Source organism: Nanorana parkeri, unplaced genomic scaffold, assembly GCF_000935625.1.
Source record: "Nanorana parkeri isolate BGI_ZX_2015 unplaced genomic scaffold, ASM93562v1 scaffold571, whole genome shotgun sequence".
NCBI classification, from domain to species: domain Eukaryota; kingdom Metazoa; phylum Chordata; class Amphibia; order Anura; family Dicroglossidae; genus Nanorana; species Nanorana parkeri.
Genome location: NW_017306839.1, coordinates 152,801 through 172,362, shown reverse-complemented (window position 1 = coordinate 172,362; position 19,562 = coordinate 152,801). Strand labels below are relative to the sequence as shown.

General features: G+C 43.9%; 1 protein-coding gene across 1 annotated transcript in view; it reads left to right on the top strand.

The window, feature by feature from the left end:
• The window catches only part of NNT (nicotinamide nucleotide transhydrogenase), a 120,002-nt gene that overhangs the window by 22,844 nt on the left and 77,596 nt on the right, over positions 1 to 19,562 (top strand). The window contains exons 6-9 of the mRNA XM_018562314.1: positions 1,806 to 1,893; positions 10,308 to 10,396; positions 16,858 to 17,045; positions 18,697 to 18,830. Of these exons, the coding sequence (XP_018417816.1) occupies positions 1,806 to 1,893; positions 10,308 to 10,396; positions 16,858 to 17,045; positions 18,697 to 18,830 (499 nt within the window). The remainder of the gene's footprint in view (positions 1 to 1,805; positions 1,894 to 10,307; positions 10,397 to 16,857; positions 17,046 to 18,696; positions 18,831 to 19,562) is intronic.

The window sequence follows — 19,562 nt, the reverse complement described above, 5'->3', positions numbered from 1 at the left end:
GTACCATCAGCTATAGAGGAATACAAATCCCAGCAATACATTATAGAGCACCATGTGTGGGAAAGTGCAGGCTTACCTGAGCAGTCTTCCAGCAACTTGCTTCTGAGATCGGACCTGTCTATCGGTGGCTGTCATCCCCCCACACCTACTCCTCCTTACTACATCTCCCCGCGTCCCTGTGCCGATCGTGGATGTGGGCGGGCGGTGAGTGTGAGGCGGGGAGGAGGTGCGGTGTGAAGAGTGTGGATGTGGGCGGGTCTGGCAGCGGCGAGCGTGAGGTGGGGGAAGAGGTGCGGCGCGCAGCGTGTGTGGAGCCGTGAACAGGGCCAACTGATCGGAAGACGATTAATCGATTATTGAAAAAGTTGACAACTTTTTCAATAATCGATTATAATCGATTATGTCGATTAGTTGTTGCAGCCCTACACGCTATCGCACAGTGCACCTATTGATCAGTACTGTGCGCTAGGTGTGTTGCCTTTTTATTTGAATGACACCCCAACACACCTTCTGGTGGCTATGCGTTGCAGTGCATGTGCAGTAGGTGGGTTCTGCAAAAGCATGTGCAAAACTCACAGTATCGTGCGATTAACGCAATGCTATGGTGTGAATGGGTCCTAAATTTAGTTTTTAAATGCTAGCAGTGTAAAGGTGGCCATACACTGTACAACCATCGCAAGACCTTGGTCTTGCGATGGTTGTAAAGTGATTAAAAAAACGTACGATCTGCCTATCTTGGACAGGCAGATCGCACTCTCGATCATCGCAAGCTGAGGGGCGGGCTTCCGATGACCGCAATGCTGAACGGGCAGTGTATGCGCGCGCGCACACCGGCCTGTTCGGCATTTGTCTCCCAAGCACCGTTCAAACCAGCCAAAAATCGTACGATTTTCGGCTGGTTTTCTAGCGTGCTCCTTAGACAAAAGACGTGCGACCGTACAGTAGAAACGGTCGCATGTCTTCGTTCACACTGCTCGATTCTCGTACGATCGCGGGATTTCCTGCAATTCTCGTACGAGAATCGAGCAGTGTATGGGCACCATTAGTACCTCAATCTGACCTGGTATCAGCCTCTTAGGCTGGGTTCACACCTGGGCGTTTTTCAGCGCTGCTCGAAGCGCTGAAAAACGCTCAGCAAGTGAAATCCCATTATTTCCCATGGGCATGGTTCCCACCTGGGTGTATTTCAGCACGTCGAAACACGCTGAAAAAGCCCTACGCCCAAACAAGTACAGGAGCTTCTTTTGGGGCGTATTTCCGTGCGCATCCATTAGGATACAGCCGGATAGCTCTAGTAAATGCTCGTTAGACGTGCGTTTCGAGGACCGCAAATCGCGGTAACGCGTGGCCCATACGCGCATTACTCTACCGCCCAGGTGGGAACCCAGCCTTACAGTCCCTGTATAGCAGGGCTCGAGTCTGAAAAGAAGAAACTGTCCAAGAATCCAATCGGTTCATGTGCTGACAAGAAGCATGCTCATGGAAGGAGAAAGCAGAGCAACAGAGAGATGAGCTCATCTGGATGCTCCTTCTCTTTCTCTGCCTAGTCACAAGCTGCAGCTGTTCCAGGGTGGGGGTCCAAGAGGGTTGAATGATGCTGGCCTCAGACTGGGGATATCTAGAAGCAGAAAAGATTACTGTGGGGGAAACTCTCTGAATTGAAGGCGAGTATTGCCACAGAAGCTGTTTTTGTTATTTTATCTTCTAATGGACTATTCATTTTTATCTTGTTTTTGGCTGTAGTTCTTTTTAATATGTGTTCGGATATCGTGATCTACTATCTTAGCTTCCATTTTACCTTGCAGATACAAAGCTGTTGTCCTGGCTGCAAACAACTTTGGACGTTTTTTCACTGGACAGATAACGGCAGCAGGAAAGGTCCCCCCAGCCAAGGTATGTAGAACCTCTTTCCTAAAGTTCTGGCATATGTAACTCCACTCTGCCCCCTCAATGAAATAACAGGCCTATGATGCTTAACAAATCAACATTTTACAGCTTGAGCTGTCCACGCTTTCTTGAGGTCCTTTGCAAAGGCAATGTCACTTTGTGCTGAATAGTCACTTTTATAAAAACAGCCTGTGACGTACGCCCGGCCCAAACCCGCTGTACGTCAATCCCACGTGACCATACACAAGTCTGAACCGAGCGTGAGCGTCACAAGGACGTGGCGATACCACTCTCAGCCTCACCCTGCGCAGAGATTTCCCAGCTCGCGGGACACAATCTCAGGCCAGCAGACTGAGAGCGATCGTCACCAGGGTTGGGTAACTCCGCAGTTAACCCTTTACCCACAAAACTTCCACTGCCACCATGTGTTTTTCGGAATACAAACCGTGCCCGGCAAATGCTGCGACCATACTATTGTCCTCTCAGACAGGAATATAACAGGAGTCACTATACAGTAGCACTCTTCAAAGAGGCAAGGATACTTTTAAGTTCGTATTTCGAGCGTAGAGATAAGCTTAACGATTTTTTTATATCGTCCTTTAATAAAAGAGACAGTGCAGAAAATATACAGAAAAAGTTTTAATAAAAGAGACTAATATATATATATAACAGCAAAATAAAAGGGAATAAAAGAAGAATACTCAACAGTCCTGGAATTGTGAGTTCTGACAGAGTTCAGAGTTCAAGAAGCAAAGGGGAAGTCTGCAAGGCTCTTCTTCAAGCAGACTTCCAGCAGATAATGTCCAAAGATTAAAGGGGAACTCTTCTCTGATGTTCAGACTTCTAGTTCCTCGATGTTTAAACCAAGAGCCACTCTAATTGCCAACACAGAATATTTTATAAGCCCCTTTTGGAGGCTGTCCCAGGGCTGGGGCGGGCGAGCAGGAGGAGAATGAACCTTTAGTTTACCTATCCCCGCCCAACTCCAAATTAATAAAATGTAGCTTTATTTTCAACCTCAGGTTTTATGACTTTAGAGAGAATGCGGAGGTCACCGGGGTCACCACCTCTCCAGACCTGCTTGTTGATTATAAATTGTCCACTGGCAAATATATGAATGTTTGGTGCCATGCCTTTAATGACAGCCATAAAAAGGCTTGGATTGATATTTTGGAATTTCACTCGGACTGGAGCAATAAAACATCACAGCCATCTAGCATCTCTTCTGTGGAATGTGGAGGCGCCTGTCAATTCTAAATGAAGACCTGCCGGTGCTCTGACTGGGAAACAAAGAAATTCTATTTGGCAATATTCAGACTCCAATCCCCCATCATCGTCACACAGCCGACCTGTTCAGGAAGTGTATATTGACTTTCCTTACTGGTTCTCATCTAAGAAAAAGCCGCCACCTCTCCGCTCTCCAGCCACTGCAAGCATGAGCCGAATGCTTGCTCCCCGGTGCTTGCAGCCAGTGAAGTCTGAGGTTGTTTTAAGTCTGTGATTCATTATTGAAGCCAGAGGGTTAGCTTGGCATCTAGCATGCTCAGAAGGAGAAGTTTGCAATGACCGGTTTATATTTCTCTACCTAAATCCTCTGTGTGATATTATTTTCAGATTAGGAGGTTGTTGTACCTCCTGAGCAAACATGTAGCCACTTTACAGTTATTTAATACAGGAAGTCCCCGGGTTACGAACAAGATAGGGACTGTAGGTTTGTTAAGTTGAATTTGTATGTAAGTTGGAACAGGAAATCTTTTTAAGTGTAACTCAAGTGTAACCCAAAATGTTTGTTTTGGATAGCATAGGGAAGGGTTAACCCCCTGTAAAGTTTGTTTTGCTGTGTGGCCCTGTTCAGGAGATTTCACCTCACTTTCTGTCCATGTGACAATTGGATGTAGAAAATTGTGTTGTCGTGGAAACAAGGATTGGGGATGAAGCTTCAGTGGAAACATCTTTTTCCCATGATCACTCTTACAGGAGTGAATTTCCCTTCCTAGGGGTAGATTTCCTCTCACTTCCTGTTGTCTCAAGGACAAGAAGTGAGATTAAATCTTTCTAATGAGGATACAGACAGCAGTAAAAACCTCACAGTTACCCGGAAGAAGAGGTGGGCACCACTCGTCTGCACGTCTAAGAGCAGCCAACTTCCTGTAATGTATATACAGCACTATGAACCAGACCCAAAAAGGCGGGCACTCCTTGTCAGCACAAGCGCGATAACATTACAACTACCCCTGCTGTACAGTAATAGCCTCCGTTTGTAAGTAGGAGTCATATGTAACTCGGGGATTGCCTGTACATTATAAACTCCGGTGGGCAGATCTGAGCCAAAATACGTTAGTATTGCAAGAGAAGCTCCATGCAAATGGTTGACAAATAAGTGTGATCAAATGTATTTGAAATAGGACATAAATTCTGCGATCTCACATATTTTCCACTTTGCACTAGTGACGCACTGTGTTTCTGATCAAGCAATTAATTTTCCTGGGTTAGCTTGCTGTGTCTCCACCTCCTGACTCGTTAGCAGACAATGAATCCGCATCATCCTGTGCAGCGCTCAGGGAGCTGACCCAGGAAGTATTAACACAGCACAAATTCCGGAAGTAGCAGCACAGTCCTCTTGCACGATTTGTATCGGTAGAATGGCCAGCCAGAATTGCAAATCCTTCAGCAGGTAACATGATATTGGAATTCAGATGGGCAATCCCTAGACTATAGAATCGGAGACTAAACTTTAAAGGCATAGTCCAAATCACTATATGCACCGACATTAATAAATGAAATAATGTGCATTTTCTTTTAGATTTTATGTATTAAAACCTGCAGAGCATTGCAACTGTGATTGGTGTATCCTGGGTGCAGTGCACATGCTTCTGCATTGTTTACATCCCAACCTCAGGTTCCTATGGAGGTATTGACTTGGTTATGGGGTTGCAGAAAGTAGTCCATGTACTATAAGTGTGGAGATGTGTCCACACTTGTGCTCCAGTGAGATCTGGGAGTCCCTCTACCACGATGGCAGATGGGACTGTCATCTCATTCAGAGATTCAGGTGGGGTGGGAATTGTTTGAGAATGGCAGGGTGTTGGAAATTTTGACCATGTTTCTAGATACACAGTATAGATGGGTATAACATTGACATAACATCAAACAGAAAGGTGTTCCCTGTATATTATGTGGTGCAATCAAGGTACTGTATGTCAGGCCACAAAGAAGTCATAAGTGGGTATTCTGTTGCATCTAGATGTATTTCAGTGAGTTTCTAAGATAGTTTTAAGCCCAGTTTTTAAAGTGTTCTTAAACTAGTGATGTCTTCAGAGAACCGGATTAGTTCTATTTAATTTCTTGTAGGAGGGCAGGAAATGATGCGTGCCTAGTATGTATTGTGCCCAGTGTAAGACTCCTTCCAGTAAGTCATCCATTTGTGATTTCCTGTTGCCACTCTGGTGTTATTACTGTAGCAGTCAGCAGATGGCGACATTGTACCTCTGTGCTCCTGCAGGTTTGGCCGTGATGTCCTTCACATCATAATGGGGGCCATGTTTATTCTTCTTATTTCACGGTGTGCAGGAGATTGTTCTGATCCAGATGTAGCATGCAAAGCTACACCTGCTGCTGGACGGAACGTGAGCTGCTTTTATGTTCCAGCTGGCCTTGTGTTCATTAGCTGTGATTTCAGGCAATAGCAGGGTGGGATTTGGAGGATGGAAGGTGCCAGGTTGCTGTTATGTCTACTGAATCTATATGTTCACTATGGCTAGGGTTCAGTGATTAACAATTACAACATATAACCGTTTTACATAGTTACATAGTATTTGAGGCTGAACAAAGATATAAGTCCATCAAGTCCAACCTATTGTTGATGTATGCATATGTGTATACACATATGTGTATGTGTGTGTGTATATAGACCATATAGTTGTTATGGTGCTATTTACTTTTTGCCTGGCATTTAATATAAGTTAATTGTTGATATGCCTCTCCTAGCTAGTCTATGGCATATCTTCATGTACTGTCATTCTGACTGAGCCACACTTAGCTTTGTGGTCTTTGTCTTATTAAACTTCAAAGCAGTCTGGTGTGGCCATACTTGACACTGGTACTAATAGATGTCCATGGTCTATAGCCAATCTTTATCTGCCCCAACAAGCCAGCAAATTATTGGAATTATAATACTCTATAATACTTTTTTAAGTATTTTTTTTCTGTGCAGTACTCTTTTGCTGCTGGTCTTATATAGTGTGTGTGTGTGTGTGTGTGTGTGTGTGTGTGTATATAGGATGACAATGTCAGGATTCATCGGGCTCAGATTGTGAAAGTGGTACAGGGAGCATGAGACATCATTTTCACACATGGATTGGCCACAACAGAGTTCAGACCTTAACCCCATTGAGAATCTTTCGGATGTTCTGGAGAAGACTTTACCCAGTGGTCCGACTCTCCCATCATCACTACAAGATCTTGGTGAAACATTAATGCACCTCTGGAGGGAAATAAATGTTGTGTCATTGCATAAGCTTATCGACAGAATGCCATGGTGAATGAGTGCTGTAATCAAAGGTACAGGCGGTCCAACGAAGTGTGTGTGTTTTATGTCCATTGGCCAGGGTTGACTCTAAGGGCTTGTTCACACCAAGCGCGGAGCAGATCCGGACCAGAGCAGGTGCAGACCGGATCAAAACTGCGTCCAATGTATTCCTATGGTATTTTGACCTCCAGTTCAAATCGCAGCGTGCGGATCCAGACCAGATCCAGACCGGATGAAAAAAATGCGGCAAGCCCTATTTTACCTGCTCTGGATCTGGTCTGAAACGCATCAAAAACGCATGCAAGTGCCTGAAAGCCCATGTTAAACTTAAATTTTTTAATTTTTTTTACCAAAACCGGCCCTAAACGCATCAAACGCGGCACAACCCACTACACTGCGTGTGCAGAAACCTGACCGGATCTGGTCTGCATTTGGTGTGAACAAGGCCTTAGGCTGCGGACATGGAGCAGGGCATGCACAGAATTGTATGCAATGTAAACTGGGATTCTGCAGTCTAATTTGCTGATATGGCCTTTACTATAGTACATATTACACACAGTCAGACTTGGGAGTATTCTCTCTGGATAATATAAGCAAAAATCATCTCCTTTAGGCAAAGGTATATGGTAGGGGAGCATTTACAGAAAATATTCTAAGCACTTTCATCAGCACAGTTAATTATGCAAACCAAAATGTATTTTTTTTTTTTTTTTTTATTTGTGAACAAATGGCACATGAGCAGTTATAGGCCAGGATTGTGATTTTTTTCAGGGCTGCTGAAGTTTTTATTTTAGTGGGTTACCATGTTAATGAGCAATCCCCAAAAACCGACTTTTTAAATGTTTTGGCAACCTGGAAAGAGGTTTTCCCTAATTGTTATTTGTATGCAGCTTATTATAATGTATTGATACAATTCTGTATACAAGGGGTTTGTCAGTTATTATAAGTACACTGCTGCCCTCTAGTGGTGTGATGGCGCATCTCATGCTTGGAGTTTGTCAAGTGAATTGGTCTATTTAACTGTAGCCGCTTTGACGTAAAGTAAATTGTGTCCAGAGAGGAGGCAACTCACTCATTCAGGGTTCACACTGCACACTTTTGTAGAACATTTGGGGATAAAGTATGTGGTCATTTCAGAGTGCAGCTGAAATGACCACATACTTTATCCCCAATAAAAAGAAAACTTGTCTGGAATAGTCGCATGGAAACAAAAGAATTAAAATAAATATAGGTCCCTGCCCACTTCTCGATCCTGTCCCTGCAGAGAACAGTGACTGTCACTCACGGCTCCCTGCAGGAATTCCCCCCCCCCTCCCCTGTCCAATCCTCCAGCTCTGACTGGCGGAACGGACGGGGGAGGGGGCGGGTACAGCTGGCTCTGCCTCTAGATAGGCAGAGCTAGCTGTCACTCACGCAGCTGGGTGGGTCTCGACAGTAATGTAGTGATCCGTCCCGGCTGCAGCGTTTTGGTATACCGTGAGCTGTAGCTCACGTTATTCTGAGCTTTGGGTCACGGGAGGATGCTAGTTTATGTCCTCCCGTGACCCTGAGGAGAACTATGGGGAAAACCACTTACCCCATAGTTCTCCTTTTTAAAGTTTGAATATTGACAAAAGGAAGACAGAACTGGAACAAAAGTAAAAATAAAAAGTCACAGTACAGCACATTCACATCTTCCCCTTTTTTGGGTCTCTTAAGGCCTGGCTAGTAGCTCAGGACTTGAAATTTTGAGCCCTGATGTAGGGTGCTCAGGAAATTTTGATTATTTATATATATATATCTGAGAGATGGCTTTTCAGTATTGACTGAATTCTCGCACGTTCGCCTGATGCGTACTGATGAATTAGGTGCAGACCCACAACAAGTGTGGTGGGTGCATGTCGCACACTGTACTTCAGTCTCTCTCAGGGGTTGCTGGGGGTTTCTTAGACTAGTGCGCAGTTTTTAACTTTTAATTAAGAAACCTCCCGATATTTTTAGCTATCTGTAAGTGAGACACTCATCCCATTGACAACATATGTAATGCAGGGACGTGTGTTGAGGCACATGGCAGGTGAGGCACCCCCAGGCCCTGTCACAGAGCTATGTGTGGAGGAGGGAGGAGCCTCCGTGTCCCTTGCTTGTCATTGATGAGGCATCTGGATAGATGCCATCAGTGCTTTTTTGTTTGGATGGCTTGGACCGATGGTGCTTTGCTAGTGGTCCAAACCATCCACAGAGCTCAAGCCTCTGGCACCCCTGTCCTCACTATGTGCAGTTGCACGGCAGCGAGCTGCCCACCGCTGTGTAATCTAGCTGTTAAAAGCCAGATGAATCGCCACCTGTAATTACCAGGTGACAATCCATTCATGACAGGCTACACAGTGGGGGAGGCTTTCTAGTCAGTCTGAATGGAGAAAAAGTTAGGCTTTGCCTAACCTGCCCCCCCAGACCACATGTACCTAATGTAATGATCATTTATTCCCCCCCCCCATTGACAATGTAAAGAGAAGTCTGACCACCATGTAATGAGCGTTCTTTCAACTTGACTGCCAGTAGGAGGGCCCTTCTAATGACCCCCAATGTATGCGGGTTATTCTCACACTGACAAATATATGGAGGCTTTTCCCACTGATCAGCAGTGTATGGAGGCTTTTCACACTGACCAGCAGTGTATGGAGGCTTTTCACACTGACCAGCAGTGTATGGAGGCTTTTCACACTGACCAGCAATGAAATATTACAATTTCTTTTCTGACCTTTTTAAAAAATATATTTTTTCATTACTGAAAGTAATTGTCGTGTAGAATGGATGTTAGGTGTGCTGCAGAAAAATGCAACATATGTTGCGTCAGTGAACAGGGAACATAGAAAACTATTTACACTTTGCCATGCAAGCTTGGCGAAGGGAAGAGGTTGGGCACTGGGCAGGTGGGGGGTTGGTTGGGGCGAGGGGGGTATAAAGGCTGGGTAGGATTGGGCGAATAGGAGGGAAGGGGCGATCAAAGAGCAGGTTGTCCAAATGTCATAAAATGTATCGTATTGATCCTTACAGGTTACTACCCAGCGTTCGGCTTCCATCAATTGTTCACCTTTTTGATCCAGTGGGTTGTGGTTGGTACATTATCAAAAGCAGCTTTAGCTTTAGCCAACATATGGTTTTTTAATTTTTATTGCTAGGACTAGGAGAGCAATAAGAATATGAAGCACAGGGGGAGTCTATAAACACTATAGTCTTTGGTCCAGCCGGACTATCACTTAAGCAGCAGGTAGGAGCTACAGAACCTTTTTGTTTAGCCCGGAGCTCCTGTAGAAGCATGGTATTGCAGTGTATGTATTAAGCGCTCACATGTGCTCCTGCATAGTAATGCACACCTGTGACACGCTGAATTAGGAAGGGAAATTTCTGTGCTCTCTGCATGGAAACAAACATTCTCTGTGTCTGTCTGGAAAGTATCTGGTACAGTGTGTGTGGTATTGTGGAGATGATGTAGCCAATGGATGAGTTCATGGATGTTTATTGAACCTGGAAACTATAACGTGCTGGAGACGCAATATGGAGTACTTGAGTCCAGGCACTTGCTACACATTTTGTGTTCCAGTTCCTTTGTTGTAAGGGTGAACACGGCTTTTAAATATTGTAGTCCCTGGCTTGCACTTCATTTGCTAAAGGAAAAAAAAAATACACGCACACATATCTATATACAGTGTATATATATGTATATGTGTGTGTGTGTGCCTAAATTCACTACTAACGATTACTCAGAAGTCCATCAGTGAGCAGCACTTGATGTCTCCGTTTCCTACTCGCTTCAACAAAGTGTTATTCTTCATGTTTGTTAGCAGTGTTGGGAGTTGCAATTCTGAAAATGATTTGTATACTTCTTCATATAGTGATCTTTCTTTCTCTGTAGGTATTAATCATCGGGGGTGGTGTTGCTGGTCTGGCTGCTGCAGGAGCTGCTAAATCAATGGGTGCCATCGTCCGAGGATTCGACACCAGGTATGGCTGTTTCATAATGAGATTAGAATTTGACTCTGATATGAAGAGGTATGGAGGCTATCATTGCAGTCATCCTACTGAAAATGCTAAATGCCTCGCTGTGTCTGACCTCGGTACTTTCAATTTCAGACCTCAAACAAGCATCCTGTAAATGGGTTTCAGAACTACTTTTATATTTAGGCCTCATTCACACGGGCGTGTTGCTATGTACAGCATGAAGGGCCGGTTGTTGATGCGCCCAGGGCTGTGGAAAGAAGCACAGGGGCAGTGCACCCTCACACACTGCTTTCCGCAGACCGTGTACAGACCTGGATGCACCCTGCCCATGTTACTGCACACCAACTCAGAGTGCACAGGATTTATACGTAAAGCCTTTAGAATACAGCCGGTGAAGTGTTCTTAAAAGTGAGGTCACAATAACAACTGCAATTAATCTCCTTATGACCGATTTCTCTTTAAAAATCTGAATTCACTCCACATCTCATAATACATATATGTTGAATCCCATGGTAACATGATTGGGAGTTTTTTTTTTTAAAGAGCATCTGTTATGTCTTTTGTTCTGTATTCTTTTTTATGACAAATCTGAATAAAAAACTACATGCTTAAAAAAAAAAGAGCATCTGTGCCCAGACTGTGGACCTTTTAAACTATTTACATATCTTTAGAGTGACATTAGGAGTTCGATCTTAAAAATGCATTCAGATACCTTAAATATTATCAAAATTGTATCTTTGTGTATCACTTGGCTGTAGATCCTCCATTCATCTATTTTTAAAAACTTTTTATTAATTTTGCATAGTAAATAATCACATTACAATAACAATGCGGGCACTAACATAGCACCCCAATCATACACAACAGTGTATACAGTACAGCATAACATATGCTGATAGACATACAGAACAGTACATGTTACATAAACAATAACTTCCCTCTGACCATAATAACCCCCCCTCCACTCCCAGGCACATGCAGGATTTCTTTTGAAATATTTGCCACCAATCCGCCCCCTCCGCCAGCTCCTTGATGAGAAACGTTGCATCAAAGCTCTACAGTCCCTTTCAACCGATGCAGGGTACAACAATCATTTAAACAACAAAGATCAGTTAAACAGAATAAATGAGGAAATGAGAACCCCAAAAAACTCATCGCCCTCTCATCCTGTACAGTATTATCTCACCAGGATTCTCTGAAAAGCCAGAAACCTCCTACGAGGCACCCCCAGCCAGGCTGTCCAACGCCAAGCGCTTACTATGTTTGTTTATCTAAATCGTTAATGTAGTGTCAGACTCCATCCAGACGGACCAGATTCTGTCAAACTTACTAGGACACCCTCTACTAGCATAAGTAGCTTTGTGCAGTGGTAGGAATGCGTTGACCAGTGCCCTCCAAGCCCCCAGATCAGACGGTTCCGACTTCCTCCAATGGAGGATAAGGAGCTTCCTGGCATAGAACAGGTATGTGAAAAGTGTGCGGGATGCCACGAAGGGAACAAGACCATCGATGAGGCCCAGTATACAGGTTTGGATATTTGCAGCTAGGGAGTTTGCAATAGCCCCGAGGCCACATCCATGACCCCCCTCCAATAGTTCTCAACTCTAGGGCAGGACCACAACACATGCACGAGATCAGCCGGCTCCCAGGGACATCTCCAGCATCTAGAGGACTCTGTGGAATGCATAGTAGCAAGTCTGGCCGGCGTGTAGTATGCACGATGAACAATTTTTATATTGATTCAACCTATCCCTTGCGGAGATTAAGGTGGTCATAGGTGTGCTCCATAACTCCTCCAGATCCTCCACCTCTAGATCCGAACAGTCATGTATCCAAGCTCCTCTACATCTCTCCAGGGACCCCCCTCCCTTGTGTGAAAGCAATTTATAAATGGTAGATAATGGTTTAACCACCACACGAAGTAAGGACTCCATCCCAGAGACGGAGAGAGACAGGCGGCCCCCAGAGAAGAGAAGTCGTGGCGCAACTGTAAATAACGGAAGAAATGACTGTTCGGCAATGAGTACGCTATTTTTAGATCCTCAAAGCGACGCAGACCCCCGTCCAAGCCACGGGGTCTAAAATGGAAGCAAAGTGAAGGGTTTCTCCACAATGGTGTATGTGGGGAGAGATTTGGGGGAGGTCGCAGTACCCTCACCTCGGCTATATTCCAGGCCTTCATGACAGATCTCATAGATGGTGTCTGACGGTTGGGGGAGTGACGGCCCCGGTACACCAAATGTCTCAGAGCTTCATATGACCCCACCAAGGCAGCCTCCAAGGTGACCGCTGGATCAGGGTCCCCCACCATGAGCCACCTGTGAGCAAACGTCAGCTGGCCCGCCAAAAAATACCAATAAAAATTGGGAACCGCCAACCCCCCCTCCCCCCATGGCAGTTGTAGAGCTGACAGTTTAATCCTGCGCGCCTTACCATTCCAAAGAAACTCGGCGATCAGGGAGTCTATTGTTCTAAAGATCCTTTTTGGAATCCACACTGGGGAGTTGCGCAAGGTGTAAAGCAGTAACGGATGGAGTTTCATCTTTACTAGGCTGACTCTACCAATCAGGGATAGGGGGAGATTCCTCCATGCCAAAAGGCGGGTTTTAAATTGGGTAATGACTGGGCTAACATTAAGTGCTATGAAGTCCGAAACAGAATTAGAGATGGTGAGTCCCAGATATTTAAATGTGGTCATCTGCTGTAACTGAGCGTAGGGCAAAATCAAGGAGTGGTCAATAGGATCTAGGGGGAGATACTGGAACTTGCTCCAGTTAACTGACAACCCAGAACATGTGGCGAAACTCTGCAAGATTCTAAGGGACTCTGCTAGAGAAGGGCCCATATCCGCGAGGAACAGTATCATGGAGGCTACTTTACAACACACACAAGGACCATGGGGAATAAAAGTAGCCACCCTCCAGAAGGAAGGACAGTGTGAACACCAATTCCGAGATGATTTGAGGATCTACAGCCGAGAGATACACAAATTAAGATACATTTTTGTTAATAAGGTACTTGAATGTATTTTTAGGCACTTTAACAAACAGTAAGATAGCTTAAAGCCACCCCTTACCTTTTCTAGCTGCATGTACAGTGAAATAATTGATTCTCAAAAAATCATAACAAAGACTCAAGTCCAGCTTCAGATGTTTCTAACATCTGATGTGTCTTGACATTAGAGGGCTGAAAGCCTGCCACGATCTGCTCTCCGTTAATGAAAACTAAGATTTCAATAACTTTGATCTTTTAAAGTGTAATTTAAAAATTAAAACTGAGGTAAACCTAAACAATGAGCTTCACTTATTCGCTCAGATCTGTTAAATACACTGTTGAAAATGTTTTTTTGTCTGTTTAACTCCTACGCGACTACGTCTCCATTGTGAAGTGCACAAATGACTGCTCACTTACACTGTACGTGAGCAGCTATTCAGGGTTTTGAAATGCCGGTAACTGCTGAGAATCAGTGGTTACTGGTCATTAATGGATGACTCAGTATTGAGGCATCCATTGATTAGTTAAGCTTTTGTAACAGCTTCTTTCTTTAATGAAAGAAAGAAGCTGTTACAAATATGGGCGATCTGGCATTTGACAGGTGAAATAGCAGAAGCAGAACATGACTCGCTGCTTTGATATTTCTTTTTTGACAGCTCTATAGACATGGGCAAGTCCCGATGTTTATAGGCTTTTGTTACAATACATTCTTCAGCCAGCAATAAGAAACAATATATTTCTTTTGCTGAAATGTAGCAAAGTTCTGATTGTCTGAGGACGATCGGAAGCCTAGTGAGATCTAATCCTGTCATGCTGTCAGGATCAGTGTCACTAAGGTAATTATTATCTGTTCCTATGTTTGGAGCAGCCTAATAGCAACCAAAAATTAAAAAAAATAAAAATTTAAAGTAGCAAGCACTCATAGTGACTGATTATAATAGACAAAAAGAAATTGTTAAAAATGTAAATATTTTTTTATACTATAATTTTTATTAAAAATTAACCCATTACAATGACAATCTGCAGCTGAGCTGCAGATTTGTTTTTTCACCCTAAGGGGTTAATTTTTTTTAATTTAACCCCCCTCATGACGGCGTTGTTCAAAGTATGTCGCTGTCCCTAAGTGTGACAGTTAGTGACACTTAATGACAGTGACATTGTAGGCCACCTAACCAAACTTATTAGTTTTTGGAGAGAAAAAATAAAATGTTAGCTTTTAGTTTTAGGCTGAAAAGTACAGAAACATTTCTGAAATCCGAGAGATTTGAGGTGTTTCCAAATAAAGGACACATCATTTATTTGAATGCATTTTTTTAGCTGTGCTATTTAAAAATAATAATAATCATCAAAACTGTGTGGTTTTTTTTTTTTTTTTTTTTTTTGTTATTCATACTAAGTGAGGTGTTGGACACACATACAGCATGTGAATATAAATTATATAGCCCTATTTGTCCTCCAAAAAAACAATATATAATATATGTGGGTGCACTTGGTAAGAAGGTATATTACTGCTGTGGAAGAATCTCACAGCAAAAAGTGCTTCAGTCATTTACAAACAGAAACTGAAATAAAGCTCAGTCATGAAGGGGTTAATATCTACAAAAAAACCCTCTGATGATCCTGCCAGAAATCAAGCGAGTGGAAAACGTCCTGTGATCTTTTCCTGTGCTGCACTCCTATCAGGTACACTGTTCTCAGCTATCTTTGAGGACTACAGAACCCATCCCTACTATGTTCTGGAGGGGAGTAGAAGGGAAATTATTATGTAGCCCTAATTGTACTTCTCTCAATGCTGCTTCTTTGTAGATACAGTCTGGTGAGTGATCATTGTCACCTAGGACAGGAAGTGTATTACTGGCAGGATCACCAGGTAAAAATAAATGCAGCTAGCACATTTAGGGATTGGACAACTGCAATGTACCCCTTGTCACTCCCCCCTCCCCCCACCTTAAGGGGATAAGTGCTTTTTTTGTCTAGGGGAGTCATCATATAAAACAGATATATACACTGAGTGGCCAGTTTATTATGACCACCTGACGTTTGTAGGCAAATTAGCTATAATTTGGCGCTGAAGTTGCTAGAGGGCCAGACCATTATAAATAGGGAAGCAGGTTGTTTACCACGACAGTAGAAGTGATTTTTTCTGAAGATACGGGTAAACAACGCGATTTAACAGCCTTTGAACGTGGGATGATTGTTGGCGCGGAGCCATGGAGCGAGTATCAGCAAAACAGCAGAATTCGTTAAATGTTCAAGAGCAGCTGTTGTTAAAGTGTTTAAAGACTGGACTGTCAGCCGAAAATCTGGGTCTGAACGTGAGAATTGTGGCCGTCAGCGACTAGTCAATGTTAAGACAGAACGGAGAGTGGCAAGACTGCTACAAGACAACTGAAGGGCAACAGTGCAGTGTCAGATTCCTCGCACCACCTTTCAACATCTCGTGGAGTCACGTGGCGGCCCAACGAAGTCATCTCGTGGCCCAACGAAGTACTGATGGGGTGGTCATAATAATCTGGCCACTCAGTGTAGATATACACTCACTCACTTGATCCTTGGTTCTGCAGCGGTCGGCACTCGCCTCTCTCCCCTTCGCTTCAGCTGGAGAATGTCCTCATGTCTAATGCAAGTCAGTGGACCTGCGTTTGACATGATAATGGCAGCGGCCTAGCAGCCCGGCAGGACCAAGGATCAGGTGAGTATCTGCTTTATTTGACTCCCCTAGACAAGACAAGGACATAACCCTTGGATTGCGGGGGAAGCCCCACTGCAAGGATAGGTTTTTAAAATTCTTGGAGTTCCTCTTTAGCATTATCAGAAAAACAAGTCCGGTGTGGCAGCCAGCCGGGTCGGATGTTTGGGTGAGTATATCTTTGTGGTATTAGCTCCCTAAACACAGCGAGCACTTAATCCTTACAGTGCTGGGGTAGCCCCACTGCTAGGGTATAGCTTTAATACGCCTGAAATTCTTGACCTGTGTAAGGAGCTCAGTCTTTGTGCCCCCCTGTGACAGTGTTGGACTTTAAAGAGAACCAGTTTCTTTGCCCTATATGAACAAATCACAGGTTTGCATGACCATAACTACCTACTAGAATTTTTGCCTCTACATAATCCATGTATTCTCTGTGTAGATTTTATTTTGATCCATATAATTCGTTGGTGGACAAACTAATATGCAATTCATGAGCCAGCTTGTCCAATCCAGGAGCCAGCAGGATTTCTTAAGAGGCATTGACGAGAACCGCTAGAGACGACCTCAAAAGTTAGGTGCCAGCTGTAATTTTTAAGGAGCATTTGCTACCTAACTCCTAGGATTGTCTATAAAACCGGGGCTAATCTTTGTATCTCCTGTATACATATTACTCTGGAGGGCCATATCTGTGATGCCATGACATAGCGCTGTTGTCAGAGATCAACTTTCTGAACTGATATGTGTTTGGTGCCTTGCACATGTTAATCTCTGTTTTATGCAGGGCTGCAGCTTTGGAGCAGTTCAAATCTATTGGTGCTGAGCCTTTGGAAATACATCTAAAGGAGTCCGGAGAGGGACAAGGAGGATACGCCAAGGAAATGTCCAAGGAGTTTTATGATGCTGAGATGAAGTTGTTTGCCAAGCAGTGTCAAGATGTAGACATCATCATTACTACTGCTCTCATTCCCGGTATGTAACCTGGCAATAAAGGATTCACTTCTGTCAAATTTAGGGATGTCCCGATACCACTATTCAGGAACAAGTACAAGTACTTTCCCCCTCATGTACTTGCCGATACCAATTACCGATACTTTTTAAAAAAGGGAAATGTGACTTTAAATGATCCATAGTACAACTACATGTTATGTACTATGGATCATGATTTAACCTATTCATGTTAGCAGGGGAGAATTGTAACTCTATTGCTGGTGTGTAGTGGAGGTGTGTGCTGTATATATGTACTACATATACATTACACATGTCCAGTACACTATAGCAATAGATTTACAGCCAGCCCTGTCCCAGCTTCCCTCACTCAGTTTCACTCAGATCCCTGCTGCATCACGCGGTGCCTCTCATAGTCGGCGCTGGGCAGGATCGATGCATCACGTCTCGGTGCTCAGCTTGTGGGAGGTGCTCACAATTCTTCCCTGCTAGGTTAAATCATGATCCATAGTACATATACAGCACACATATTATGTACTATGGATCATCTAATCCAGGGGATAAATTAGGACCCCACTTGGAGCTCCTCCCACCGGACCAACGCTGACTCGCCGCTGCTCTCCCGAACAGCAGCCGTAAGGTAAGGAAAGAAGAAAAAAAAATAGTGCAAGCCTCGCCACTATGTATCGGGGCATTTTGACAGGGACAAGTACTTGTCACCAGCATCGGTATCGGTCCCGATACCGATGCTAGTACCGGTAGCGGGACATCCCTATGTCAAATACTTGTGTTTTAAAACCCTCGGAGTCACCATTGATTATAAATAATTTGCTCCCTCTATGACAACTATTGGCTGTCTTTATTCTGATATAAGGTTGGGTCAGAAGATGGAGCATTTTAGGAAATGTGCTTAATACAACACCAATTTCTGATCTCCCTACACAGAAAAGCTTTAACATTCCTGAAGGCTTCTACCATTAGAGTAATACCACTCTGACCCCTTCCCCTCTCCTTTAGTAGCAGTAAAGAGAAGTGGTGCACCTAAAGTCCATTTTTGATCAATGTATTCTTTAAATCAGTGTTTCCTAATTCCATTTGCCAAGGACAGCCAACAGGTCATGTTATCTAAAATGTCAGGCAGTTCCAAGTCTCTGTTGTATGGCACAGGTGCAAAGTACTCAGTAAAGTCCTTTTTAAAAGGATAAATGCACCTTAAAACAAAGCACACTTACCCCTTTTGCCTCTACCCTGACCTAACATACCCGACCTCTCCACATTTGCATACTTGCATCAATCCATGGCTATGACTCCTGGTGCTTGTTTATATCCAGTGTTGCAAGTTTCACTGTCCTAGCAGCACCTGGGCGTTACAGGCCCTTAGACTTCGGTGGGGTTGTGTCCCAAGGCCCGGGGACAAAGGGAGATGGTGGGAGACTGCCCCATGGAAGTTTATGCTACTTGAATGCACAAGCACGGCCAGGATGTAAACCAACACTAGAGGCTGTGACTGTTGGATTGAGGTAAGTGTGTATCTGTGGCGGGTGGGTTAGGTTAGGTCAGGGTAAAGGGGCAAAAGGGATAAGCGCACTTTGTTTTAGGCTGCACTTATTCTTTAAAGGCTCCCACAGGTGCTTCTGTTTAGAAATGTTCTCATTTTCTTCTACCTCACTAACAGGGAAAAGGGCTCCCACATTGTTCAAGCAGGATATGATTGAAACCATGAAGGAAGGTTCAGTAGTGGTGGATTTGGCATCAGAAGCCGGTGGTAACATTGAAACTACTAAACCCGGAGAGTTGTATGTTCACAAGGTAGGCCACTATGTTCAGTGTTCTATTGGTATTTATTTTGTAATGTGTGTTTAGTTTGCAGATAAGTCATAGTCTTTTATATGTCTAATTAGGTGTAGTAGTTGCAGGCTGCTATGTATATTCTGTTCATTTCTCCTGCGTTATGTATTTTTGAAGAATGTTTTATATCAGTCAGTCTCTGGGTATCTGCTTCCTTTTATAATGAAGGAATTGTGTACACTAATGTATTATGATTCTGCACACCATTCCAAAGAGGACAGAACAGTGAGACGATTCCACCAGTATTATTATTATTATACAGGATTTATATAGCGCCAACAGTTTGCGTAGCGCTTTACAATGTAAGGAAGACATTACAATACAAGACAAGATGGTAAGGAGGGCTTACAATCTAAAAGGGAGGGGGAAGTGATACATGAGGAGGTAGCTGTGTGGGGATGAATTGTTTGAGTGGTTAGGTTGAGGTGGGATAGGCTTCCCTGAAGAGATGAGTCTTAAGGGATCGCCTAAAGGCAGTCAGAGTGGGAGATAGACTGACATGTTGGGGTAAAGAGTTCCAGAGGATGGGAGAGACTCTAGAGCAGGGGTAGCAAACCTCTGGCCCTCCAGCTGTGGTGGAACTACAAATCCCATGAGGCATTGCAAGATTCTCACAGCCACAGACATGACTCCCGAAGAGAGATGCATCATGGGATTTGTAGTTTCTGTACAGAGGAGTTTACACTCTGTCTC